This window comes from Rhinatrema bivittatum, chromosome 4, assembly GCF_901001135.1.
Source record: "Rhinatrema bivittatum chromosome 4, aRhiBiv1.1, whole genome shotgun sequence".
Classification (NCBI taxonomy): domain Eukaryota; kingdom Metazoa; phylum Chordata; class Amphibia; order Gymnophiona; family Rhinatrematidae; genus Rhinatrema; species Rhinatrema bivittatum.
This window is the reverse complement of record NC_042618.1, coordinates 265,830,194-265,858,183: the sequence shown is the minus strand read 5'-3', so window position 1 is coordinate 265,858,183 and position 27,990 is coordinate 265,830,194. Positions and strand designations below refer to the sequence as shown.

General features: G+C 44.3%; 1 protein-coding gene across 1 annotated transcript in view; it reads left to right on the top strand.

Annotated features, from left to right (window-relative positions):
• Positions 1-27,990, top strand: part of PPFIBP1 (PPFIA binding protein 1) — a 1,178,807-nt gene that overhangs the window by 815,182 nt on the left and 335,635 nt on the right. Inside the window, exons 15-16 of the mRNA XM_029597487.1 lie at positions 2,849-2,887; positions 23,530-23,590. Of these exons, the coding sequence (XP_029453347.1) occupies positions 2,849-2,887; positions 23,530-23,590 (100 nt within the window). The remainder of the gene's footprint in view (positions 1-2,848; positions 2,888-23,529; positions 23,591-27,990) is intronic.

Below are 27,990 nucleotides of genomic sequence, written 5' to 3'. Positions count from 1 at the left end.
TTGTCTGAACAAAAGGGACACCTTACAGCTCACTTACAGATAGGTGGGAACCCTTACTTTCCCCCAGGGATGGGACAAGGGGTGTTCAAGGACTGGGGAACTAAGGAGCTTACCCACAATTGACAGCTGTTTATGGAAAACACTGGTGTCCTGTGTAGTTTTCAAGACTTGCAACCAACATTCCAGCTACCGTATAAAGATTGTTTTTGCCTATTTACAACTCCATCATTACATCTCCACTCTGCTTTTTAAAAATCCTAGTTTAGGTTTAGTAGGCAAATTAGATTCCATCTTGCAGGAAGACATAGTTTGGTAACCCTCATGTGCCAAATATTCTAAGGCTTTGTTCCTTTTAGAAGATCATCAGAATTACACTAAGGTACTAACACGATGGTCTCGCTGGCCAGAGGTGAAGCTGACAACTACTGATCCCCCAATATTTCTTTAAACCATTCCAGAGATCTCCGAGAATGTTATCTTATGGAGAAACAATTCAAATTTATCTGGAAAGGTTATCACAATCTAGGTCATCTAAAGCTAGAGCTTGTCAGTCTCTATATGTACAAAATGTGGAACAGAACAAAATAATTATCTGCATGGTTTCTGGACGTGTCCAAAAATACACTCCTTTTGGATAAATGTAGTTAACAAGTGTTCTACTATAGTGGGTTTTCTCCTCCCTAATGATCTGCATTTTTGGTTATTTGGTCTCCATCTGATTCTTGCTCCCAAACTCACCAAGCTTCAAACTCTGTTTCTTGACCAAGCAGGGGTTATTGCAAAAAAAAAACAAAACAAAAAAAAAAACGATATTAGCAAATTGGACAGGGCAAGCTTCCCCTTGTTTACCTTCTTGCGAAAACAGGTTAAAACTGCTCACTTTTGAAGGATTGCTTCTACAAATTACAGGAACTAAAAAGACTCAAGCCCTTCTACATTTTCACGACTTCAGGACTGTCCTCCAAGCCACTTTATTTTCCAAGATAGACTACTGTAACTCCCTACTATTGGGTCTCCCCACCTCCACCACCAAACCCCTTCAGATGCTCCAAAACGCGGCCGCTAGAATCTTGACTAATACCAACAGAAGAGACCACATTACGCCCATCCTCAGAAATCTGCACTGGCTAACAATAAGCTTCAGAATCCTACACAAGTCCCTCACCATTATTCACAAATCCATTCACAACCAGGTCCCCATCGACCTTCAATTCCCAATCAGACTCCACACCTCTACAAGACCCATTAGAGAAGCTTACAAAGGAACTCTCCAAGCCCCTTCAACCAAATCCACCCATCACACAGCCACTAGAGAACAGGCTTTCTCGACAGCAGGACCAACCATCTGGAATGCTATCCCCCCAGATCTCTGACAGGAACCCTGCTTGTTGACTTTGAGAAAAAAACGCAAGACCTGGTTGTTTCAACAAGCCTTCCCCCTAACCCAGGCCCTCCTCAGCCATTCTACAGTTCGTATACAAGTGCCACCTAACCAGTGCACTCCACTTCTGAACCTGTATATTATTCGCTATAGTTACTAAGTTTATCTTCTGTTTCTGGCTTCTTCATCTCCCTAGTTCCCATGCCCCCATTTTATTGTAACTTTTTTGCCTCTTCTTCTATGTTAACATTATAACCCCTTGTTCCATGTAAACCGATATGATATGATCTGTATCATGAATGTCGGTATAAAAAAGAATTAAATAAATAAAATATCTTACTGCTGAATCGCTCTCCAAAGCTAGAAGGGAGGCCACAATTGTAGTCTGGCTCCCATTCTTAGATACAGTACCTAAGGTGCTTAAGAATGCAATTTTCAATTTATGAGCAGCCCCTAAAGTTCCATGATAAGAATGTCTGTCTCCATTCTCATTTATTTATTTATTTGCCTGATAATTGAATATTGTAATATTCATGTAGAAACTGGTATCCTCGTCATTGTTATGGGAACATTTAAGTTTTGCCTAGATGGGGTATTAAGCGGAGGAGGAGGAGGGTTGATTGCAGTGGTTTACCATACTGTTTATATTTGGACATATTTATCTGTTTGGATATTATGGTTGCTCCTGTTGTAATTCTCAAGAAATGTAATAAAAATATATGAAAAAAAGATTTAAAAAAAAAATATATATAAAAAAAAAAAAAAGCAAATTCTTCAGATCTGAAAAACTTAGGGAGATTACCATTCTACTTCATTTATAGCAATGACACTTCAAAAGAATGGTTAAAAATTTGGCTTCAGTTCATTATATGGTGTAGGTTCCATTATTTTTTTTTCACAGCTTTTGAGTGGAAGCCAGATCATTAAAATCTGCATTAGTGTCTTATAGGAGAGGGATAATTTCTAGGAGGTCTATATTCAGAAGCATTTAGTTGGCTAAATCAGAAGTTATCCACCTAAGTGAATATCTGGGCACTTATCTAGCTGAATTCTGGCTAGATAACTTTTTATCCGGCTAAAATTTGGCCAGATAATTCGGGAACATAACTGGGAGGAGCTGAGTCGAGTATATATGTTCATCCTGTAGACCTGTCCTAAAGTTAGCTGGATAAACGTATCTGGCTAATTGTAGGTTAGCTGGATATATTCAATGGTGTAGCCATGCCACTGAATATATAGGCTAAGGTAAGTATCCAGCTAATTTGCCAAGCTTCACGGCAGCTGAATGTGGAACTCCTAGGTTTTCGAAGGTAGATTCCAAATTTTGATACGTAGTAATACATAGTTCAAAATGTTTTTGTTCGTAACCCTCTGAAGTTAAGTAGCTAATCAATGAAACCAAATTCTATGGATTTTAATTTTTTCTTCCTTAAACTGTATATTAATTTAAGATATCTTATTTTGTAGTGAAGTGAAAACAAAAGATATCCCTGCAGACACAAAATTGTAAGTACTGCTTTTTTTTATTTTATCTTGGTGCCAATAGTAAAATTCTGCAGTGACTCTATGCAACTGATGAATCAGTCTAAGTTAACATCATAGTGTACATCAAGCCTAGCATGCTGTCTCACAGTGGTCAATCCAGGTTATTTAGAAGCATCCAGCCTCTTACCCTAATGGGGAGATTTCTTTCCTGCTGCTCAGTCCCAGAGTAAGAAATGATGATCCCCACTCTGCTTGACTGCTAATTGTTAATGGACCTGTCCTAAAATTTATTCAAATCTTTTTTTTAAATCCAGTTGTACTTTTAATCTTAACCATATCCACTGACAACAAATTCCACAGCTTAATTGTGTGTTGATTGAAAAAATACTTTTAAAAAATTGTTTTAAATCTGCCACTAGTTAATTTCATGGAGTATCCCCTAGTTATAATGTTCGAAAGGGTAAATAACCGTTCCCTATTAACTTATTCTATGTCACTCATGACATAACAATCACATATATACATGTGTATGTATGTATATATATATATATATATATATATATAAAATATAAAAGATAGTAAGATGTATGATTCTACTCAGTTTATTAAGGGTTTTTTTGCCAGAAATGATTGAAACATTTTGAGACCAGTTGGCACTTGTTGTGATAGCCTTATAAGACTGCTTGCTAGCTCGGTGGTAAGTTATGATCTGGCTTTCTTCCCCTTTTTCAAAAAATGAATTTCCAACAATCTCATACTATCTTTTAATATACATTCTAGTTTTTTAGACATATTTTTTGGTATTTTCCTGTAATAGTTTTTTTTCTAAGAGTATGTATGTACTGGTTTGCAATAATATACACACAAACACACTTTGCGTGCAAAAGTATTCACCCCCTAAAAAAAAACCCCAGTATATGTGTGGATTACAAATGACACACAGATTGTTCCAGACAGTATGTTTATTGCAAACAGTACACTTTTAAAGTACATTCTCAGTCATCTCTTTTCCAGGCTGAAGTATCCTAACCTGTTTATCCTTTCTTGCATATGTGAACCGTTCCATATCCTTTACTGTTGTTGCCCTTCTTTATACCTTTCTAGTTCTACTCTATCTTTTTTTTTTTTTTAAAGATGAAACAACCTGAACTGCACATACTACTCAAGGCGTGATTGTATCATAGCTCAATATGGAGGCTATATGATATTGTCAGTTTTATTCTGTATTCTTTTCTGAATAATTCCTAATGTTCTATTTGCTTTCTTGACTGCTGCTGAGGATTTCAGTGTATTGTCTGCAGTGACTCCAAGGTCCTTTTCCTGAATGGTAACTCATAATATCAAACCTAGCATTGTGTTCTTGGGGAGGGTAATGTTGATACTGTTCATGGATACTTTGTAACCAAAGGTCCGCAAGCTTATACTCAAAAGAAAGCTCCACACAGTTTCCCATTTAAATGAAGGCCTGCACATACACTACAGATTCAGAGTACCCATCTACTTTAGGCTTGCATTGAAGCAGGTGAAAAGTACATGCCAGAAAGTCTGCATAATAATTTGAAAAGGCAATTGCCACACATACCCTACCTCCCCTGCCCTAATTTTGCAGCCATTTAGATGCTTAGTTCCCCAGTCTTGCAAGGTGGTCCTGTAATTCCTCACAATTTGCTTGTGTTTAACTATGTGCAATAATTTTATCATCTGCAGGCTTGATCACCTCACTCATTGCTCTATTTTCCAGATCATAAATGAATAAATTGAGCATTGATCCCAGTATAGGACTCTGGGATACTTCAATTTTTATTGCTCCATTGTGAAAACTGACCATTTAGTTCAGGGGTGGCCAATTCCAGTCCTCAGGAAATGCAAACAAATGTGGTTTTCAGGATATCCACAATGTTTTTTTTCATTGCCTCCATTTTATGCAAATATATCTCATGCATATTCATTGTAGATGTCTTAAAAACCAGGCCGGTATGTAGCTTTTGAGGACTGGAATTGGCTACCCCTGATTTACTGTTTCCTGTTCTTTAACCAGTTACCAATTCACAATAGGACTGTATTCCTATCCCCCCTAATTTCTTAAGGAATCTCTCATGAGGGAATTTGTCAAATGCCTTCTGAAAATCCAGATAGACTATATCAACCAGCTCACTCTTATCCACATTCTTATTTATATCTTCAAAATATTATGATAGATTAATAAGCCATAATCTCCCTTTGCTACATCCGTGCTGGCTCTTCCCCATTAAGCCATATTTATCAACAAGCCTAATAATGTTTTGAACAACAGCTTCCACCATTTTACCTATTATTGACGTCACGTACACAGGTCTGCAGTTTCCTGGATCATCACTGAAGCTGTTTTTAAAAATTGTCATTCCATTAGGTAAAGTGGCATATTTGAATGATAGGTTACAAATTGTTAGTAACAGGTCTGCAGTTTCATTTTGAGTTTCTTTAGAACTCTAGGGTGAATACCTCCGGTACTGGTGGTTGGTTTACTGCTATTTAGTTTGCTAATTTGCTCAAGAACCTCTTCCAGATTCACAGGATGTTTCATTTCCCCTGAATCTTCTATGACAAAGATTGGTTCCAGTGAAGGTATCTCTCCAATGTCCTCTCCAGTGAAAACTAAAGCAAAGAATTGATTAGTTTTCTGCTATGGTCTTACCCATCCCTGAGTGACCCTTTTATCTCCTGGTCATCTAATGATCCAACTATCTCTCTCATCATCTTGTCTTTGTACTTGAAACATTTGTATTAATACATAAAAACATAGCAATGATGGCAGAAAAGGACCAAATGGTCCTTAAAGTCTTCCCAGCAAGCTTCCTAAGGGTAGTAACTGTCACTTTTCAGTTCTCTCCAAGCCTTATGAGCCCATAAAATTTCAGCTAGCAACATTTTTACTGGGGTGATATGCTTCTTGAAAATTCAGACAGCGTTGCTTGATGTGCTTTGCTTATGGACTTGGCTGTAGAAGCAGTCCTAAGCTTTTTCCCTTATGTCTGCGTATCAGTGATCAGACCTTAGAATTTTGGGTCCTCTTGTTGTCTGTATCCTATTCCCCTTTTCTCCTGCCATTGAAGCTGGGAGCAATGTTGTTTTTGCATATTGATTAAGAGTAGTGATCTTCATGACTTCAATAGTAACCACTGCACCAGCAAGTTATCCTTCTGCATTCTTTTCTCATTTCCTTTGGCCTTTAGTGTTTATCCCATGCCCCTTCGAATTTGACTGTTTTCTCTTCACCACCTCCTCCAGAAGGGCATTCCAGGCATCCACCACCCTCTCATGAAGAAATATTTCCTAACGTTGGTTCTGAGTCATCCCCCCTGGAGTTTCGTCTCGTGACCCCTAGTTCTATTGTTTTCTTTCCAATGGAAAAGGTCCATGTATCATTAAAACCTTTCAGGTATCTAAAGGTCTGTATCATATCACCCCTGCACCTGCTCTCTTCCAGGGTAGACATATTTAGATCCTTCAGTTTCTCCTCATAGGCCTTCTGATGCAGACCCCACACCATTTTGGTCACTCTTCTCTGGACTGTCTCCATGCTGTCTCTATCCCTTTTGAGATACGGACTCCAGAACTGAACTCAGTACTCCAATTGAGGCCTCACCAAGGACCTATACAAAGGTATTATCTCCTTTTTCTTACTGGTTATTCCTCTCTGTGCAGCCCAGCATTCTTCTGGCTTTAGCTATCACCTTGCCACATTGTTTCATCATATTCAGATCTCCAGATACTATTATCTCAAGATCCCTCTCTTGATCTGTGCACATCAATCCTTCAGCCCCCATCTCATACAGATCTTTTGGATTGCCGCACCCCAAATTCATGATTCTGCACTTCTTGGCATTGAATCCAGACTGCCAATTCTTTGACCACTCTTCAACCTTTGCTAAATCTCTCTTTCCTAGCGTGTAGCAGATGGACTCAAAACAAGTGGGATATAGTGTGCTCGTGCTAGCAGTTGGAGACGGATCTGACGTCAGCACGGGTACATATACCCCCACAGGAAGTGTAGCAATTCAAGTAATTTCCGTCTCCAAAGCAGTTTGGAGCTCCCTCACGCTTGCTGACGTGGTTTCCAAATTCTACACGACTAAATTCATAGAAGAAACCTACCTGAAGACGAGCCCCGCACTCCTGCGGTGATACCAGTCGGTCCCTCCCCCAGTTGAGTTTCCCGAGGCGATTTCCGTGGTCCCTCGGAGGTAAGTGCCTCGGTCCGGTGGCCAGCCTCTGGCAGGGACCTAGCCCCCAAGTGAGAAGGGCTCGGGCCGCGGCATAGAGGCAGCCCTCGGTCCCGGTGTGGACTTGGCCCCCGAGCGAGACGAGTTCGGGTGCGGCCCAGAGGCAGCGGGGTGCACTTCTTCGAGCGCAGTGGTGATGGTACTTACCCCCTCTCCCCCCCGCAGCCAACCAGGAAGCGCCGAAGACAAGGTAAGGCATACAATCTTTACTTGGTCTCCGAGGAACGTGAGGCTTTGCAGTCCTGCCTAGGTGGCAATCCGCCACGGAGGTCGCCATTTTTCTGCCTGGTTTTGTTAGCCACACGCTGTTAGACGCACGCTGTTACGCGCACGGCGTTAGGCGCCCGCTGTTAGCCACATTGTTAGCTGCACGGTGTAAAGTGCACGTTTATAGGCGCCCGCTGATAAGCGTCCGTTCCTAGACACACATGGAGCGTAAGAGAGCCCAGTCATCAGCGGAGCTGGCCCCTCCAACATCAGGCATGAGCCTCTGCTCAGCATGCAACCTCAGAGCTACACAGAGCAAGGAAGCAGACTCCCTATGTGCCCAATGTGAAGAGGCCCTGGGAGTTCCAGGCCAGGACCGGTCACAGCCCAGCGTACTTGCCAGTTCCTCGGGGAACATCCCGGACCTAGCCGGCAGTAGTGAGCAGCCGGGGACCCCGAGGGACCTGGTACCCCTCAGACCAGATCCTGCTTCACTCTCCTGGGTGGAATTATTCAAGGGGATTCATGCCTTTGTCTCAATGCAGGCTGCTCCCCGAGCGGGTCCATACATACCGGATGACCCGGCCCCTGGACCCTCAAGGCCTAGGCACAGCCACGCGCCATCCGGGACCCCCACTTATGGGGATTCAGATTGCCCTGAGGAAGACGACGAGTCCCCCGAGGAGGGAGAACTTCCCTCGGGGGTTGAATCATATCGGACCAGGAGGCGCTTCTTCTTGAGAGGGGATCTCTCAGGCCTGATCTCTCAATGCCTGTCTGAACTGGCTCTTCCGGGCCATGATGCCCCAGAGGAACCGAGAATGAACCCTCTGTTGGAGGGCCTGCACCAAACGTCTCACCATTTTCCCCTCCTACAAGTAGCTCAGCAGTTAATCGATCTGGAATGGAATTCGCCGGAGGCCTCCTTCAAAGGGGGTCGGGCCTTGGCTGGCATGTATCCCTTAGACCCGGCAACCAAGGAGAAGCTGGCGTGCCCCCAGGTAGACGCCATGATTAGCGCAATTGTGAAGCCACCACCATTCCGGTGCAGGGGGGGACGGCCCTCAAGGATACACATGACCGGCACATGGACACCATTCTGAAACAAGCCTTTGAGGTGGCAGCCATGTCCCTACGGATTGCGACCTGCTGCACCGTGGTGACATGTTCCTGTTTATCACAGGCTAGGAGCAACACCCCGGGAGAAGAAATGGAATCAGCTCTCTCATTCCTCACTGATGCAGCCTCCGACCTAGTCCGTACGGCAGCCAAGGGAGTGTCATCCTCAGTGGCGGCCAGGAGACAGCTCTGGCTACATAGAAACATAGAAACATAGAAATGACGGCAGAAGAAGACCAAACGGCCCATCCAGTCTGCCCAGCAAGCCTCACACATTTTTTCTCTCATACTTACCTGTTTCTCTTAGCTCTTGGTTCTATTTCCCTTCCACCCCCACCATTAATGTAGAGGGCAGTGATGGAGCTGCATCCAAGTGAAATGTCTAGCTTGATTAGTTAGGGGTAGTAGGGGTAGTAACCGCCGCAATAAGCAAGCTACACCCATGCTTATTTGTTTTACCCAGACTATGTTATACAGCCCTTATGGGTTGTTTTTCTTTTCCCCTGCCGTTGAAGCAGAGAGCTATGCTGGAAATGTGTGATGTATCAGTCTTTCTCCCATGCCGTTGAAGCAGAGAGCCATGCTGGATATGCATCGAAAGTGAAGTATCAGGCACATTTGGTTTGGGGTAGTAACCGCCGTAACAAGCCAGCTACTCACCGCTTTGTGAGTGCGAACCCTTTTTTCTTCTCCCCTGCCGTTGAAGCAGAGAACTATGCTGGATATGCATGTAAAGTGAAGTATCAGGCTTATTTGGTTGGGGTAGTAACCGCTGTAACAAGCCAGCTACTCCCTCTTTGTGAGTGCAAATCCTTTTTTCCATATTTCCTCTTGCTGTTGAAGCTTAGAGTGATGTTGGAGTCACAGTAACCATGTATATGTTTATTGAATAAGGGTATTGTTTCCAGGCAGTAGCCATCATTCTGGCGAGTCCCCCACTCTTCATTGGCGGCCTCTTGAATTTATGGATCCACAGTGTTTATCCCACGCCCCTTTGAAGTCCTTCACAGTTCTGGTCTTCACCACTTCCTCCGGAAGGGCATTCCAGGCATCCACCACCCTCTCCGTGAAGAAATACTTCCTGACGTTGGTTCTGAATCTTCCTCCCTGGAGCTTCAAATCGTGACCCCTGGTTCTGCTGATTTTTTTCCTACGGAAAAGGTTTGTCGTTGTCTTTGGATCATTAAAGCCTTTCAAGTATCTGAAAGTCTGTATCATATCACCTCTGCTCCTCCTTTCCTCCAGGGTGTACATATTTAGATTCTTCAATCTCTCCCCGTACGTCATCCGATGAAGATCCTCCACCTTCCTGGTCGCCCTTCTCTGTACCGCTTCCATCTTGTCTTTGTCTTTTTGTAGATACGGTCTCCAGAACTGAACACAGTACTCCAGGTGAGGCCTCACCAAGGACCTGTACAAGGGAATAATCACTTCCCTTTTCTTAACTCGATATTCCTCTCTCTATGCAGCCCAGCATTCTTCTGGCTTTTGCTATCGCCTTGTCGCATTGTTTCGCAGACTTCATATCATTAGACACTATCACCCCAAGGTCCCTCTCCTGCTCCGTGCACATCAGCCCTTCCCCCCCCCATCGAATACAGTTCATTCGGATTTCCACTCCCCATATGCATGACTTTGCACTTCTTGGCATTGAATCTCAGCTGCCATATCTTCGACCACTCTTCCAGTTTCCTTAGATCCCGTCTCATTCTCTCCACTCCTTCCCGGCGTGTTCACCTCTGTTGCAGATCTTAGTGTCATCCGCAAAAAGACAAACCTTACCTTCTATCCCGTCCGCAATGTCGCTCACAAAGATATTGAACAGGACCGGTCCCAACACCGATCCTTGTGGTACACCACTTAAACCGCTCTCTCTCTTCAGAGAAGGTTCCATTTACCATCACACATTGTTCTTCGTGTCCGTCAACCAATTTGCAATCCAGGTCACCACCTTGGCACTCACTCCTAAGCTTCTCTCGTTTTAATTCAACCAGTCTCCTGTGCGGAACCGTATCAAAAGCTTTGCTGAAATCCAAGTATATGATATCGAGCGCTCTTCCTCGATCCAATTCCTTGGTTACCCAGTCAAAAAGTCAATCAGATTTGTCTGACAGGATCTTCCCCTGGTGAATCCATGTTGCCCTCTGGTCCATCAATTCTCCGGACTGTAGATAGTTCACTATTCTCTCTTTCAGCAGTGACTCCATTACTTTTCCCACCACCGAAGTGAGGCTAACTGGTCTGTAGTTGCCAGCCTCCTCCCTGTTCCCACTCTTGTGAAGCGGGACCACCACCACTCTTCTCCAATCACTCGGCACCACTCCCGTTTCTAGGGATCTATTGAACAGGTCACACAGCGGACCCGCCAGAACATCTCTGAGCTCCCTCAATATCCTTGGATGTATCCCATCAGGCCCCATGGCTTTGTCCACTTTCAGGTTCTTTAGCTCTTCCCACACATTTTCTACTGTAAAAGGATTTTCATCTATTGCACTTCCCTCCAGTTTTTTGTTGTGTAGAGATGGTCCTTCTCCAGGGTCTTCTTTAGTGAACACAGAGCTGAAGTATTCATTTAATATTTCTGCCATTTCTTCATCTCTCTCCACACATTGATCATTACCACCTTTCAATTTCACTATACCACTTTGGACCTTTCTCTTTTCGCTGATGTATCTGAAAAATGTTTTGTCACCATTTTTTATCTCCTTGGCAATCCTCTCTTCCGCTTGACTTTTTGCCAACTTGATTAATTTCTTTGTCTCCCTCAGTTGATACAAATATTCTTCTTTGTGCTCCTCCCTTTGGGATCCTTTATATTTCTTGAATGCTGTTCTTTTCGCTTTAATTTTGTCAGCCACCTCCTTTGAGAACCAGATAGGTTTCAATTTTCTTTTGCTTTTCTTTACATTTCTAACATATAGAGCAGTTGCCTTGGTGATTGCTCCTTTTAGATTGGACCACTGCTGATCCACATCTCTCTCGTTCTCCCATCCTTTAAGTTCTTCCTCCAGGTACTTCCCCATTTCCTCAAAGTCTGTGTTTTTGAACTGTAAAACTCGGGTCTTTGTGGTTCTTTTCCCTATTCTTTTAGTGATATTAAACCATACCGTTTGATGGTCACTGCTGCTGAGGTGGGCTCCCACCTGGACATCTGAGACATTATCTGCATTAGTGAGCACTAAGTCGAGTATAGCTCCTTCTCTAGTGGGTTCCAACACCATTTGTTTGAACAAAGATACTTGCATGGCATCCACTATCGCTCTACTATTTTAGTTTCAGCAGATGGGATTTTCCAGTCTACATCTGGCATATTAAAGTCACCCACGATCACCACTTCTCCCTTCTTACCTATCTTATGGATGTCTTCAACCAGATCTCTGTCCAGCTCTTCCTTTTGGTTTGGAGGCCTGTAAACCACTCCAATATAAATGGATGCTCCGTCATCTTTTTTTTTAGGTCGACCCATAGTGCTTCTTCCTTGCCCCAACTTCCTTGCAGCTCAGATGCTTGGATGTTGTTTCTGATATAAAGAGCCACACCTCCCCCTTTTCTATCCTCTCTGTCCTTCCTTAACAAGTTATAGCCTGGTATTGTTGTATCCCAATCATGAGATTCTGTGAACCATGTCTCTGTGATAGCAACAATGTCCAATTCTGCCTCAGTCATTAGGGCCTGCAGATCTGGGATTTTATTTCCCAAACTATGAGCATTTGTGGTCATAGCCTTCCAGGTACTCTCTTTAAGGTTATTGCTTTTCCTGGACTCCTTATGAGATTTTATTTGAGATTTGTTATTCACTTCACTCTTTCCTTTTGCAGTTGTGCTACTGTTGACAGAGTTATCCATCTCAATTAGATTTTTCTTTTGTTTATGGATCTTGAAATTCTGCATGCATTGTGTTTGTTTTCTCTTTTCTGGTAACACTTCAATGTTTTTCTCAAGAACTTCTTCAGTTTTTAATATAGAGAAGGCTTTTTGTTCTTTTTGCATTCGGTACATTGTGTGTCTCCTCATCACAGGTCTAATTCTACCAGAGCCCACTGTAATCCTGGATTTTAAATAATTTTTTAATGACCTGTTTGAGTGGGAGGGTGTACCTGTTGGCTGTCCATCTGTCAAGAATGGGTGACTGTGGGTCCTGCCTGAGCCTAATGAATCTCTTTTTCTTGACTTCTGGTTTTTCTGTGATGTTGGGGAATTATTTTCCGAGTAATGCAATGTGGGTGTAATTCTTGTAATTGAAGCTAATTGAGCTTTAACCTCAGTCAGCTCCTTTGTCAAGGAAGAGAGTTGTGCACAAATTGGGCAAGCTCTAAGTTTCCAGATGCTTTCCCTCAGAATAAAGGCTCCACAGCAGTTACCTTGGATAATCCTCATTTTGGTAAGTTGTGACTTTTGATGAATAGCAATTATGGAAATACTAATTTACCTTGTTGCCATTTATGAATCTAGGCAGGGTATATAAGAAACACAAACCTAGGGGTGGGTGGGTAGAGGGGTAGGGTGGGAGGGTGTTAAAAAGTTTAAAGCAGACTACAGCCCTCCCAAATATCTATTTCAGTTGTGCTTTTTTTTTTTTTAAGACAGTGCACTAGTATTGGCAGATATAATGCCCTACTTCTAAGCACAGATAACAACAGATAACAACCAAAATGGACTTAACTTTAGCAGGAAAGGTTCTGGCTCTGGCTCATTGAAGATCCCAGCTCCAAAGTGAATTCAGTTCCCAATGCACATGAGGCTCTGGCAACTTAATCCAATTACTGCCTCCCCTTACAAACCCAGGCTGAGGAGGAAGGGACTGCTTTTGAACTAATGGCTGAAACAGTTTAAAGCAGACTACAGTCCTCCCAAATATCTATTTCAGTTGTGCTTTTTTTTTTTAAAAGACAGTGCACTAGTATTGGCAGATATAATGCCCTACTTCTAAGCACAGATAACAACAGATAACAACCAAAATGGACTTAACTTTAGCAGGAAAGGTTCTGGCTCTGGCTCATTGAAGATCCCGACTCCTCCTCCAAGACGCGCCTCACGAGAATGCCCTTTGAGGGATCCCTCCTGTTCGGCAGTGACCTTGAGAAACTGGCCAATAAATGGGGCACCTCTCCATTACCCCGTCTACCAGAAGACTGGTCAAGGAGGAACCAGCGCCCCTTCCCCAGACCATCCAGAGGTAAAAAACTCTCAGCGCTTCAACCCTTACAGGACTCGCTACCAAGCACCTCGTTCGCAGGCCAGGAACCAGTCCTTTCGGCCTAAGCATAACAAGAGGGGAACAGGCTCGGGTTCGGGTCCCTGCCGTACCCCACAATGACAATCAGCCGACCCATCCGGGGGTCGCGGCCATAGGGGACAGGCTGTCCCTCTTCTACCGCAGGTGGGTCGAGATTACCTCGGATCAGTGGGTCCTCGCCATCATCCGAGAGGGGTATTACCTGGATTTTCTTCGGCTTCCGCCGGACAGGTTTGTGGAATCTCCTTGTTCGCCCATCAAGAGGACGGCCCTAGACGTCACTTTGCGGAGGCTCCTGTCCCTAAAGGCCATAATCCCAGTGCCTACAAGGGAGATGAATTCTGGGCATTATTCCATTTATTTCATTGTGCCCAAGAAGGAGGGTACTTTCCGGCCCGTCCTGGACCTCAAGTCAGTCAACCGATACCTACGGGTCCCCAGCTTTCGCATGGAAACTCTGAGGTCTGTCAAAAATTCAGTACAGCCAGGGGAGTTTCTCACATCCCTAGATCTGTCGGAAGCCTACCTGCATATCCCAATCCATCGGGATCATCAGCGCTATTTACGCTTCAAGGTCCTGGACCAGCACTTCCAGTTCCGAGCTTTACCCTTCGGGTTAGCCACCGCGCCGCAGACCTTTACCAAGGTCATAATAGTAGAGGCAGCGTCCCTCAGGAAGGAGGGAATCCTCGTCCATCCCTACCTGGACGATTGGCTGATCCGGGCGAAGTCACCAGAGGAGAGCCGCCAGGCAACCAACAGAGTTATAGCTCTTCTGGAAAGCCTAGGATGGGTTGTAAACTTGAACAAGAGTTCCCTACAGCCTTCTCAGTCGCTGGAATACCTAGGAGTCTGATTCGACACCCAGGAAGACAGGGTCAGCCTGACCTCCAAGAGAAGATCAAAGCTCTGGAATCGTCTAAAAGCCGTGCTGAGCGCCACCCGGCCCATAGCTTGGGATTACTTACAGGTCCTCGGCCTTATGGCATCCACTCTGGAAGTGATACCATGGGCGCGGGCTCATATGAGACCATTACAACGCGCCCTCCTATCTCGGTGGAGCCCACGATCACAGAACTACACCACACACCTACCTCTACCAGCCAGAGTGCGGAATCAGATATGGTGGTGGTTGCAGCCCGGCCACATGAGCCGGGGGTCAAGAATGTCCTCCCCAACCTGGACCCTGCTCACTGCGGATGCCAGCCTGAACGGATGGGGAGCACATTGCGAAGAGCTCACCGCCCAAGGGCGGTGGAACAGAGAAGAGTCGGGGTGGAACATCAACCGACTAGAGGCACGGGCAGTCAGGCTAGCGTGCCTGCGATTTGCCCTCAGACTTCGCAACAGAGCGGTCAGAGTGATGTCAGACAATGCCACCACGGTGGCATACATCAACCGACAGGGCGGAACCAGAAGCCAACAGGTATCCTTAGAAATAGCCCCCCTGATGACTTGGGCGGAAGCAAATCTCCAGGACATATCCGCCGTCCACATCGCCGGGAAGGACAACGCCGCGGCAGACTTCCTCAGCAGAGAAAGCCTACATCCAGGGGAATGGCAGCTGTCGCCCTCAGCTTTCCAGATGATTGTGGATCGGTGGGGGACGCCGGACATGGACCTACTAGCGGACAGGTCCAACGCTCAAGTACCCAGTTATTTCAGCCGCAGGCAGGATCCTCTATCCCAGCGGATCGATACCCTGGTACAGCCATGGCCTCAGGGGATCCTGCTATATGCCTTTCCTCCATGGCCCCTGCTGGGCGCCATTATACACAAGATTCAGCGGCACAGAGGCCTAGTTCTTCTAGTGGCACCGGACTGGCCAAGAAGACCCTGGTACGCAGACATGAGAAGACTACTGACAGGGAATCCACTACCCCTGCCTCCACACAGGGACCTGCTGCGGCAAGGTCCCATCCTCCACGAGGATCCAGCTCAATTCTCTCTTATGGTCTGGCCCTTGAGAGGGCTAGATTGAAGAAACGAGGATACTCGGGGCCGGTAATAGATACCCTCCTCCGAGCACGCAAGTTCTCCACATCACTAACATATATAAGGATCTGGAGAGTATTTGAAGCCTGGTGCGAAACTCACGGCACCAATCCACAAGCCGCTAAGATCCCTATCATTTTGGATTTCCTGCAAGATGGACTTCAGAAGGGTCTGTCCCTCAGTTCCATCTAAGTTCAAGTGGCAGCACTATCCTGCTACGGTCCCCGGAGTGATGGCAACAGCATCACCACACACCCCAGACGTTTCACGTTTCCTGAATGGAGTCAAACACATTCGCCTGTCACTGAAGTGGCCGGTGCCCCTGTGGAACCTTAACCTAGTTTTGGAATTTCTAGCGGGTTCTGCCTTCAGACCCCTTCGAGGCCTGTCTCTCCGTTTGTTGACCTTGAAGATGGTGTTTTTGCTGGCTGTATGTTCAGCACGCCGCATCTCAGAGCTACAAGCACTGTCCTGCCGTGATCCATTCCTCAGAATCACTCCAGAGGCTATCCATCTTCGCACGGTTCCTTCCTTCTTACCCAAAGTAGTCTCATAATTTCACCTCAACCAAACCATATCCTTGCCAACCACGGAAGGTTTGAAGAAGTCAGAAGAAGGTCGAATACTGCATCATCTCGACATCGGCAGAATACTGGCCAGATACTTGGAAATGTCAGAAGCAGTACGAAAGACGGACCATCTGTTCGTCCTTCACAGCGGGAAGAAGCAAGGAGAAGCGGCCTCACGGCCAACCATCGCCTGCTGGATCAAAGAAGTTATCAAGGCGGCCTACGTAGAGGCGGGAAAACCACCACCTCTACGGGTCAAGGCTCATTCTACCAGAGCGCAAGCAGCCTCTTGGGCAGAAACTAGGATGCTGTTGCCTGCAGAGATATGTAAAGCGGCGACGTGGTCCTCCCTCCATACCTTCTCCAGGTTCTACCGTCTGGACTTTCAGGCCACGGAGGACACAGCATTTGCGAGGGCAATCCTAAACGGACCTCGGGCAGCCTCCCGCCCAGTCCGGGAGTAGCTTTTGTACATCCCACTTGTTTTGAGTCCATCTGCTACACGCTAGGAAATGTTGAGATTACTTCCCTGATAATCTCCTTTTCCTTAGTGTATGCAGATGGACTCAGCATCCCGCCCAGCTGCCGGTATACATGGGGATTCGCCGACTCACGGTAAGCCATGTTTGCTTATATAGGCTTCCACTCTGCCAGGTGTCGACGCCTTCCAGTTAAGAACACTGGCGGTCTCCAGCTACCATCAATTGGTCAGGGTAATCCTGTTCATTTAAACGATCGGTCAGTCACACATATATCCATAAAAGCTTTTGCTGAATTGCTACACTTCCTGTGGGGTATATGTACCCGTGCTGACGTCAGATCCGTCTCCAACTGCTAGCACGAGCACACTATATCCCACTTGTTTTGAGTCCATCTGCATACACTAAGGAAAAGGAGATTATCAGGTAAGTAATCTCAACATTTATTCTCTCTGCTCCTTCAGGTGTGTCCACTCTGTTGCAGATCTTAATATAATCCTCAAATAGACAAACTTTATCTTCTATCCCTTCCGCAATGTCGCTCACGAAGATATTCAGTAGAACTGGTCTCAACACCTATCTCTGTGACACTCCACTTAACATGGTTCTCTCTTCAGAGTAGATTCCATTTGTCATTAGAAGCTATCTCCTATCAGTCAACCAGTTTGTAATTCATGCCACCTTTGGCACTAACTCCTAAGCTTCTCATTTTATTCACAAGCCTCCTATGTGGGACTGTATCAAAAGCTTTTCTAAAATCCAAATCTCATCAAGTGCTCTTCCTTAATCCAATTCTTTAGTCACCGAGTCAAAAAAAATCAAATTTTTCTGACAGGACCTTCCTCTGGTGAATCCATGCTGCTTCATGTCTAGCATCCCACCAGATTGTAGAAAGTTCACTATCCTTTCCTTCAACAGAGTCTCCTTTAATTTTCTCACCACTGAGATGAGGCTAACCGGCCTGTAGTTTCCAGCCTCCTCCTCTCTGCTACCACTCTTGGGAAGCGAGACCACAACCTCTCTTCTCCAATCTTGTGGCACCATTCTCGTTTCCAAGGATCTATTGAGCAGGCCCGCCAGCAGATCTCTGAGCTCTCAGTATCCTGAGGTGTATCTCATCTGGCCCAATGGCCTTGTCCACTTTCAGTTTGCCTAACTCCTCCCATACATTCTCTTCTGTAAATGGAGTTTCATCTACTCCATCCCTATCTATGGTCTTCTTAACGAGCAACAGTCATCCTCCGGCGTCTTCTTTAGTGAACACCAATCTTAAATATTTGTTTAATATTTCTGCCATTTCTTTGTTACTCTCCACACGTTGCTCCTTGTCACCATTCAGTTTCACTATACCACTTCTGACCTCCCTACTTTCTCTTTTTTCTTTCGGGAAGGAGCAGAGAGCGCTGGTGTTGGGGCAGAGGGTTCCGTTCCCTACCCGGGGCACCTGGAACTCAACATTCCACTTCAATTTCATCTACCAACCAGATCAACGAGAACAACTTACAAAAACATTCTCCTAACAACACACTTCAAAACATCTCTAAGCAAACGTACCATGTCTGCAGCAGGACCAACACTATGGAACTCTCTACCGACAGTACTCCGGACAGAACATTTCGTTTCTATATTCATTTTCGTTATTTGGCTTAAAATATCTCAGTTATTTCCTGTTACAACCTGCTCCATGACCTGTTATATGCATATACTTTTGTTTCACTACTTGTTCTATGTATCATTGTTTCGTTTCAATGTAAACCGGGGTGAAGGCATACGCTAAACCTCGGTATATAAAAGCTTCAAATAAATAAATAAATAAATAAAAAAGAGACTAAAAACCTGGCTATTCGAGCAAGCGTTCCAATTATGATAATAATTTACCTCAACAACACCACACTAGCCAACAGACTATAGAAATGACTTTCAAACCAAGCTTATAATATCACATATTATAATAAGATAAATTTTCGCTTTTCCCACTTCTATTATGTTCCAAGTTTTTTCCCCCACGTATTCTGTCCCAAATTTTATGCCCTGTTCTATGTAATTAGCATTCTCTCATGCTTGTTTTTCAGTTACAATGTAAACCGAGACGATATGCAAATTTTGCATGAATCCCGGTATATAAAAATGTAAAATAAATAAATAAATATATCTGAAAAATATTTTGTCTTCTCACTTTACCTCTTTGGCTTTCTTTTCTTCTGCTTGACCTTTTACTTTCCTTATTTCTTTCTTCGTCTTCCTCAGTTTTAAGATATTCTTTCCTGTTTTGGGATCCTTTATACTTCTTGAACGCTGTTCTTTTTGCCTTTTCTTTTTTCAGCCACCTCCTTAGAGAACCAGATCGGTTTCTTTTTCCTCCTGTTTACTTTTCTAACACATAGATTTGTTGCCTTTGTAAATAGCTCCTTTTAACTTGGCTTACTGTTGTTCCACCTCACCCATTTTCTCCCAGTTTTCCAGTTCTTCAGTTTTGACAGCAGTATTTTTGAAATTCAAAACTTGGGTCTTCATGTGTATCCTATTTGCATAATCAAACCACACTGTCTGACGATCAATGGTGCTCAGGTGAGTTCCTTCACGAACATTAGAGACATTATTACTATTAGTAAGCACTAGATCTAGTATCACATCCTCTCTCGTAGGTTCCATTGCCATTTGCTTGAGCAGAGCCCCTTGAAGGGCCTCTACTATCTCTACTTCTTGTAGATTCCACAAAAGGGATACTCCAATTACATCCAGCAGATTCAAATCTCCAGTGAGCAACACTTTGCCCTTATTTCCCACCTTTTGGATGTCTTCAGTTAGTTCTCTGTCCAGTTCATCTTTTTGAGTTGGTGGCCTGTAGATCACACCACAATCTTCTTTTTTTTTTTTTTAAGGATGGTCTACATTGCTTCTTCTCTACCTCATGTCCATTGCAATTAAGTTGTTTGGATATTATTTTTGGCATAAAGAGCTACTCCTCCCCCTTGGAGGGAACTACGGTCCTAGCTTGGGATGGTCGTATTCCAGTTGTGAGAATCAGTGAACCATGTCATCGTAACATCTACAATGTCCAAGTCCGCCTTCACCATTAGAGCCTGCAGGTCTGGGATTGTATCGCCCGGACTACGAGCATTTGTAGTCATAGCTTTCCAGCTGCTCTTCATGTTTCAGCTTTTTTGAACTAATTGATTTTTGACTAATTGATTTTTGCTACTTCCTCTTCATTCTTCCTGCTTTACTTCGGGGTAACATGCCACATTCACTAGCCACCTCCTCCCACCCTTGCTCCCTAGTTTAAATGCCTAATAATATATGGTCTGAATTTTTCACTTAGCTTCTTCTTTCCTGCCATTGACAAATGTAGGCCATCCTTACCATATAATCTTTTATTGCTCCATACACGGCCTCAGCCTCCAATATATCCAAATCTGCATTATTTAGAAGTTTTGCACCAGGCATTAAAGTTACCTATATGGCATAACCTTTCCTTTCCCTTTCCATGAACGAGTAATACTTCTGAAAAGGCAATAGTCTGCCATGCGTGTTCCGGTTTAGGCAGGTTGGAAGGTAGAAGGTGGACCCTTGGGCCGGCCTACCAATGGCTGGGCAGGCAGGGAGGCGGAGACAGTAGCAGGCTAGGTTTCACCCGGAGCCCGGGACCCCCCCGGGAGGAGCCCGTAGGGTCCGAACCCTTGGGACTTAGGAGCTGCAGTGAGGAGTAGAGATATAAGTCCAGTAACAGCTCGGAAGCCTACCAGGAAAGTCAGAGAGTCACTGAAGAAAGGCCCGAAATGGAATGTGACCCGGGTGGCCTGGTTAAAGGGCTGGCATGCTGGGGAGTAGTAAGAGGCAAGCCGGGGTCTAGGCAGGCAGCAGGCAGAGACGTAGTCAGAGGCAAACCGGAGTCTTGGCGGGCAGCAGGCAGAAGCGTAGTCAGAGGCAAACCGGAGTCTTGGCGGGCAGCAGGCAGAAGAGTAGTCAGAGGCAAACCGGAGTCTTGGTGGGCAGCAGGCAGAAGCGTAGTCAGAGGCTGGGGCCACAGGGAGGACCCGGACTGGGTTTTTGTTGAGCACATGTGGGGCATGAACTCACATAGGTACGTACGTCCTGTCGCAAACTAGGCCACCAGTAGAACCGGTTGAGGAGCTCCAAGGTCCGTTCTCGTCCGGAATGTCCTCCCGTGAGGGAGTCATGGGCCCAACGTAGGACTTTTAGCCAATCTCGCCGGGGAACTACGGTCCTATCTTGGGAAAGGACCGTTAATGCGGAGTGGAGAACCTTACCGGGATCCAGGATGTACTGAGGAGGATCCATCTCTTCCTCAGCCATGGAGGTCCTGGACATAGTCAGAGGCAAACCGGAGTCTTGGCGGGCAGCAGGCAGAAGTGTAGTCAGAGGCAAACCAGAGTCTTGGCGGGCAGCAGGCAGAAGCGTAGTCAGAAGCAAACCGGAGTCAGCAGAACGCAGAGAGACGATCAGGAAGCGCAACTGGCAACAACTAAACAGTTGGGAACCTCGTTGCAAGGAGCTTGAGTAACGGCTGGGCGCCGGTTATATTGGGAGCTGGGCGTGAAGTCATCAGAGTAGGCGGAGCCGGGCTTCCGGGAGCAGGACGCTCAAGACGGGCGTCCTGGTGCGTGTGCTAGGCTGGCGAAGGACGAGTCAGCAATGGCGTCCGCCACGTGGAAGATGGGCGAGCAGGGAGAGCTTCGGCACCTGGGCCATGCGGGAATATGCGGGTGCCGGCGCGGAGGTAGGCAGTTCTGAGCCCGATCAGAGGGGAAGCGGTCGGGACCGCAACAATGCATCTAATCTTTTTCCCTAGATTTTGGAAATCTTTATCTACTTTATGAACACTGTTTCTAGGAAGATCATTGGTTCCCAGATAGATGATAACATTTATATCAGAGTTCTTAGTTTCTTCTATATTAGTTTGACCACTTAGTTTGCATTTCTATTAGCTGAGGGTCCTGGAAGGCATTTAACTGTTGTGTCCCCATCAAAATGAATTCCCAGATTGGTTCCTCTGATGACTGAATCTCCCAGCAGAAGCAGTTTTTTTAATGATATTTGATCACATTGAAGTGTTTCTGTGTGCATTGGGTGAGTACTTCCCTTTCAGACATCATTTCATATTCTGTTACTTGGACTTTTTAATTTTCCAGTGCAGAAAATATTATATAAAGGTAACAGCAGGGAGTCTGAGTACCTCTTCATTACAGTCCTTATTCTACCAGAGCCCACTGTAATCCAATTAGTCCTGGGCTTCAGAATCCTGGATGTCTGACCTCTCTGTGGGAGTAGGGGTGGATATTCAAGATACTTCACAGTTGAGAAAACTGGGTGTCTGAGAACATAGGAACATAAGAAATTGCCATGCTGGGTCAGACCAAGGGTCCATCAAGCCCAGCATCCTGTTTCCAACAGAGGCCAAACCAGGCCACAAGAAGATCCCATGCTACTGATGCAATTAATAGCAGTGGCTATTCCCTAATAAACTTGATTAATAGCCTTTAATGGACTTCTTCTCCAAGAACTTATCCAAACCTTTTTTGAACCCAGCTACACTAACTGCACTAACCACATCCCCTGGCAACACATTCCAGAGCTTTATTGTGCATTGAGTGAAAAAGAATTTTCTCCCATTAGTCTTAAATGTGCTACTTGCTAACTTCATGGAATGCCCCCTAGTCGTCCTATTATTCGAAAGTGTAAATAATCGAGTCACATCTACTCATTCAAGACCTTTCATGATCTTAAAGACCTCTATCATATCCCCCCTCAGCCGTCTCTTCTCCAAGCTGAACAGCCCTAACCTCTTCAGCCTTTCCTCATAGTCACTATTTGTTCCATGAGCCCACTATAAACCATTGTATCTTTTTGACAAGTCCCTCTCAAATTCTGTCTTGACCTTTAATATTTTGCATCTGATTAGCCATCATTTATGCTGTTTTCTATTTTCTTCATAATGTCCTTTCTAGTTTTTAAAGAATGCCTTTTAGGATTTAATAGCCTCTTTTACAGCACCATTTAGCCATGCTGGTAGATGTTTGGTGTTCTTTCAACCTTTTCTAACTTGTTTAATATATTTTATATGAACTTCCATGATATTTTAAAACAATCTTCCCATGTCATACAAATTTCTAACCCTTGCAACTACTTTTAATTTCCTTCTGATGTTCTCATTTTATTGTAGTCTTCCTTTTTAGAATTAAATACTACTATAGTAATTTTATTATTCCTCTCACAGTGATTGTCAAATTTGATTGTACTATGATCACTATTGCCAAGCGGCGTCACATCCATATCCCTTGCACCAGGTTCTGCGATCCACTGAGAGCTAGATCTAAAATAGCATCCCCTCTCATTGGTTCTAGGACCAGTTGCTCCAGGAAGCAGCATTTATGTCATTTAGAAATGTAAACTCTCTGGCGTTCCCTGATGAGACATTCGCCCATTCAGTATTGGGGTACTTAAAATCTCTTATTGCTTTCATTTTTAGTAGCCCATCTAATCTGCCAGCATTTATGTAATGTCGGTGCTACATCATGTTTTGTGGTACAAATGTGGCAGCATTAAAGGGCAAAGATAACATTTTCCCGGTATTTGAACTGAAGAAACAAATCTCCTTAATTTACCACCTTAATCTCTGCCCCATACGAAGATTTATGCTTTCTCTGGCACTATCTTTAGTTGCTCAGATGTAGGTCTCATTTTCCTTGTAGCGCCTGACTTTTTACAAGCATTTAATTTTCTTTTTGTTGTAGAACTGACTTTTTACAAGCATTTAATTTTCTTTTTGTTGTAGAACTCCAGTTCTTCAGAAATCTAGCAGCCTGGACAATTTGAAAAAAGATACACCTGATACGGTTGGTTCTTTACTGCTTTTTCCCTGGCTTTTCTGCACTAAATGGTTTTCAGTATTTGTTTCTTGTTCAATACCAAGGTCCACAAAAGATACAACTGCTTACATGCAAGGATAAGTGCATAAAGGATGGAAAAATTATGGGAGCCTGTAGGCTTTGATCACCTATGTATTTTAATTTTTGGGAATATTTAAAAGGAAGGTATTGTCAACTGCAGAACACAAAATTGTGTGTCCTCTGATTTATTGTACACAAGATATTTTGATAGTTTTCTTATGCCTCATTTGATAAAATAGTAACATTTGAGCATTAAAATGGTGATAAAAGGGCAACCATTTGTGGCCCATAGTGCATTGCAGATGATGATGATGTGAGGTAATATTTCAACTGGGACCAGACCCAGCAACTTTGTCTAGAGTTCTAAAACAAAAAGGAAGCCTTCCCTGTTGGTTAAGCTATGTAAACTGTTATTTCTCCTCAGTACTATATTACAATAAAAATTTATCTCTGACCACTAAAGAGGTTCATCACATATTCTTGCCACTTTAGCAAGTACTTGACTCCAAAGCACATAGACATAAGTAAATTTAACACATTCTATGTGCTGTAATTCAGTCTGTAAACATGAATATTATTTGAAAGTTCACACAAACCGAACTTAGAATGTTTTCTTCTGCTGAACGTGTAAATTTTCTGCATGTCAAAAAGGTCATAGGTGGAAGTGTTCCAGGGTAGTGCTTAATTTTACCCAGTGAGCTTTCATATTCAGTACTGTCCAGGTAAAGTTTCACACACAAATCTGGTAGGAAAAATCAGTCCTAACTCTACCCAGATAAAATTACGCACTTAAAGGTAGATTTTAAAAACCTTGTGCGTGCAAAAATGGCCACATATGCAGGCAAGTGGGCTGTGCAGGAGCTACACGAATTTTAAATAGCCGGGAAGAGCTCACGTACATTGAGGTACGTGCACCCAGAAAAAGTAGGCAGAAAAGGGGCAGGGCATGGGCGTTCCAGAGGCGGGGCCAGTATTGACGTGTAATCACTGACATGCGTAACTCCAATTTCCCTCAGCCGGTGCGCGTATGTTACACATGTCGGTTTGCTGCTGCTGCTCCTTCTTAGGTGCAGGAATCTGGTGAATGTCGGGGGGGTGGCGGGGGGGGGGGAGAGAGAGAGCAACTCTTTATAAGGTTGGGTCTGATACTCTATATATGGACCATTGTAAGCGGCTCTTTGATTTGGAATGATTTTTCAGGAGGTGGGTTGGGGGGAGTGTTACAAACACATTCAGCGGTATCCATTGTAAAATTGACATAATTAAAGAATTTTTGACCTTCTAAGTGATGAAAAGGAGTTGGTTTGTACAATGCAGCTAGCAGACACTGCAGTGTACAAATCTATTCCTCTTGTTAGAATTTTCATCACTTAGAAGGTCACAAATTCTTTAATTATGTCAATTTTCCAATGGATACCTCTGAATGTGTCTGTAACAATACCCCCCACCCCAACTCACCTCCTAAAAAATCATTCAGTGCATTCTCTGTCTCATTGGAGCCCACAGTCTCAGGCCTATTCAGTTCGGCTTCACCTACCGATGAATGTCAGTCCTCATCTGTGTTAGTGGTTAAAGCAGATCATCTAAGAAAAGGGGCTAGTACTCACTACAGATATGAGCCTCCAGGGTTAGGGAGCTCACTGTCAGGAGCTGACAGTGCAAGGGTGCTGGAGTGTAGAAGAGCCTCTCTGAAACATCAATCGGCTGTAAGCCTGTGCTGTCTGGTTGGCATGCTTGTGGTTCACAGACCGATTGCAGGGTCGCGCGGTCCAGATAATTTTATTTATTTATTTATTTAAAATCTTTTCTATACCGTCGTTAAGCAGTTGCCATCACAATGGTTCACAATAGGGCACATAACTATATGCTGTAAATAGTGTCTAGAATTCTAACAATTACACAGGTGCCATCAAAATACTGTAACAGTTTCATCATAAATATTATATGGTGGGTGTTATAAGTCGTGTCCAGTTTTCTCTGTCTCAGCTGTAAGATAAATTACTACTTAAAAATGAAAAGAAAGAATTAGAATATACAAAAAATAGAAACACATGCATTAAGATGAACAGGTGTGAGTGTAGGGGTTTAGCTGATGTTGGACAGTGCGACGACAGTGACTTACATAAGTCGGCAGGGAGGAATCAAGAGCCAGCAAGTGTCGCAGGAAATAGGCCAACTTATGGAATGGGGCGGAAGGACATCTTTAGGAGATCTCAGCCTTGCACATTGCAGGAAAAGAAAATGTAAGAGCCGACTTTCTCAGCAGAGTGTGTCTGGATCCAGGAGAATGGGAATTGTCAATCGAGGCATTTCAGCTAATAATGGCTCGCTGGTGCCTTCTGTTTCTGGCCCTGCTGGCAACTTTTATTTATTTTATTTATTTATTTATTATTTTTATATACCGACATTCGATCTCACAATGCAAAGGTTCCTCGCTTTTTCAGTCACAGGAGAGATCCAAAAAACTTGGACATCAATGCCCTCATGCTGAAATGGCTGGAGGGCAAGCTGCTATTTGCTTTTCCCCAGTGGCCCATGTTGGGCAGCACCAGATTGGCCCAGGAGACCGTGGTAGGCAGATTTGAGAAAGCTCTGGTGGACTCTGATATAATGAAGATTTTGATTCAGAACTTTGGTTCATTTAGCCAGTCCCAGAATCCTTAGGGGTCTGCTTCACACTGAAACTGCTGGGATACAGTGAACTTCTGACTGACCTCAGACTCAAGAATGTGGAAGATCTGGGAAACCTGTAAGTTCTGCAAAGCCTATAATTAAAGGCTATAAGGTTATCAATGGCAATATCTGAGCTATAATACAAGCTTGGTTCTCACAGATTCCTATCTCGACTGACAGAAGCCAGGTGAACTGGAGATTCCCGGAGGTCAAAGCTTTAATTAAAGGCCTGGCACCAGCAACAGAACACGTACCTACTATCTATTTACAAAACACAGAAGATCACAAGAAAACAGAGTGCATCAAAGCCATGTTAAGACAAAGGAACTTTTTAAGGTGGGAGGAGGTTGTTTTTCAGGTTAAGAGGAGGTTAGTTTATGACACTGTCAAATTGGTAAATGATCCTCTCACAAGCATTTTCTATGTATGGTTTGAAAACTACAAAGTAACAGCTTTCACAAGAGATTGTAAGACACAGTGATGTTCTGCCTGTCTTGCAAGGTTGGCATCTGTGCTTCCAAAGATATGAAATATTAAATTTATATTTGTTCTAACTAAATTGAGTCATATCTTTGTTTGAAAAAGTGCTGACAAGCGTCTTATTAAAGTCTAATATTTAGACAACTCTCCCAGTTTCCGGCACACAGCGATCTGCTATGGCAGGGGCCTGTTCTTCACAAAGATCCGACTCTATTTTGTCTTATGATATGGCCCTTGAGAGGGCTCATTTGCTGAAGCATGGATAGTCTACTGCGGTTATTGCCACCTTGCTACAAGCAAAACGTTCTCTACTTCCTTAGCCTATGTGCGGGTTTGGCTAGTGTTTGAAGCTTGGTGTGAGGATCGAGGGGTTCTTCCTTGTTCGATTAAGATCCCGCTCATTTTGGAATTTTTGCAGGATGGATTGAATTAAAGGGTTGGCCCATAATTCATTAAAGGTACACGTGGCGGCTCTTGCTTGTTTCTGAGGTCAAGTGAATGGTGGACCCTTGTCAGCTCATCCAAATGTGGCCTGTTTCTTGAGGCTATTGGTGCCCTTGTGGAGTCTTAATCTAGTTTTGAATTTTTTTTAGTAGGCCCTACTTTTCAACCAATGCATAACCTTTCCTTGAGGTTACTGACCTTGTGGCAATTTGTTCTGCACATCAAGTATCCAAACTGCAGGTCTTGTCTTGCTGGTTGCCATTTCTACCAGTGATTCCAGGGGTAATACAGCTACATACCATTCGTTCCTTTTTGCCAAAAGTGGACTTGAATTTTCACTTGAATTAGTCCATTTCCCTGCTGTCTCTGGACAAAGAATGTGGAGAAATGTCGCCTGTTGTGGCCCTTGGATGTCGAGGCATATCTTGAGGTATTTGGTTTCTAAACCCCTCAGGATCGCCTGTATGTTCTTCATGGTGGAAGTAAACATGGCGAGCCGGCATCACAGGCTACATTAGCCTGCTGGATTAAAGAGGTAATCACAGCCTCTCATGTGGAGCTGCCTTTGCCTAGTCAGGTTAGGACTCATTCCACTAGAGCTTAGGCAGTGTAATAGGTGGAGGTTAGATTGTCTGCCATCGACATTCGCTGAGCGGCCTGGTCCTATTTTTACACACCTTTTCCAGGCATTATTGCCTGGATGTGCAGGCCCGAGAGGATACAGCCTTTGCATGTGCGGTTTTGACTGG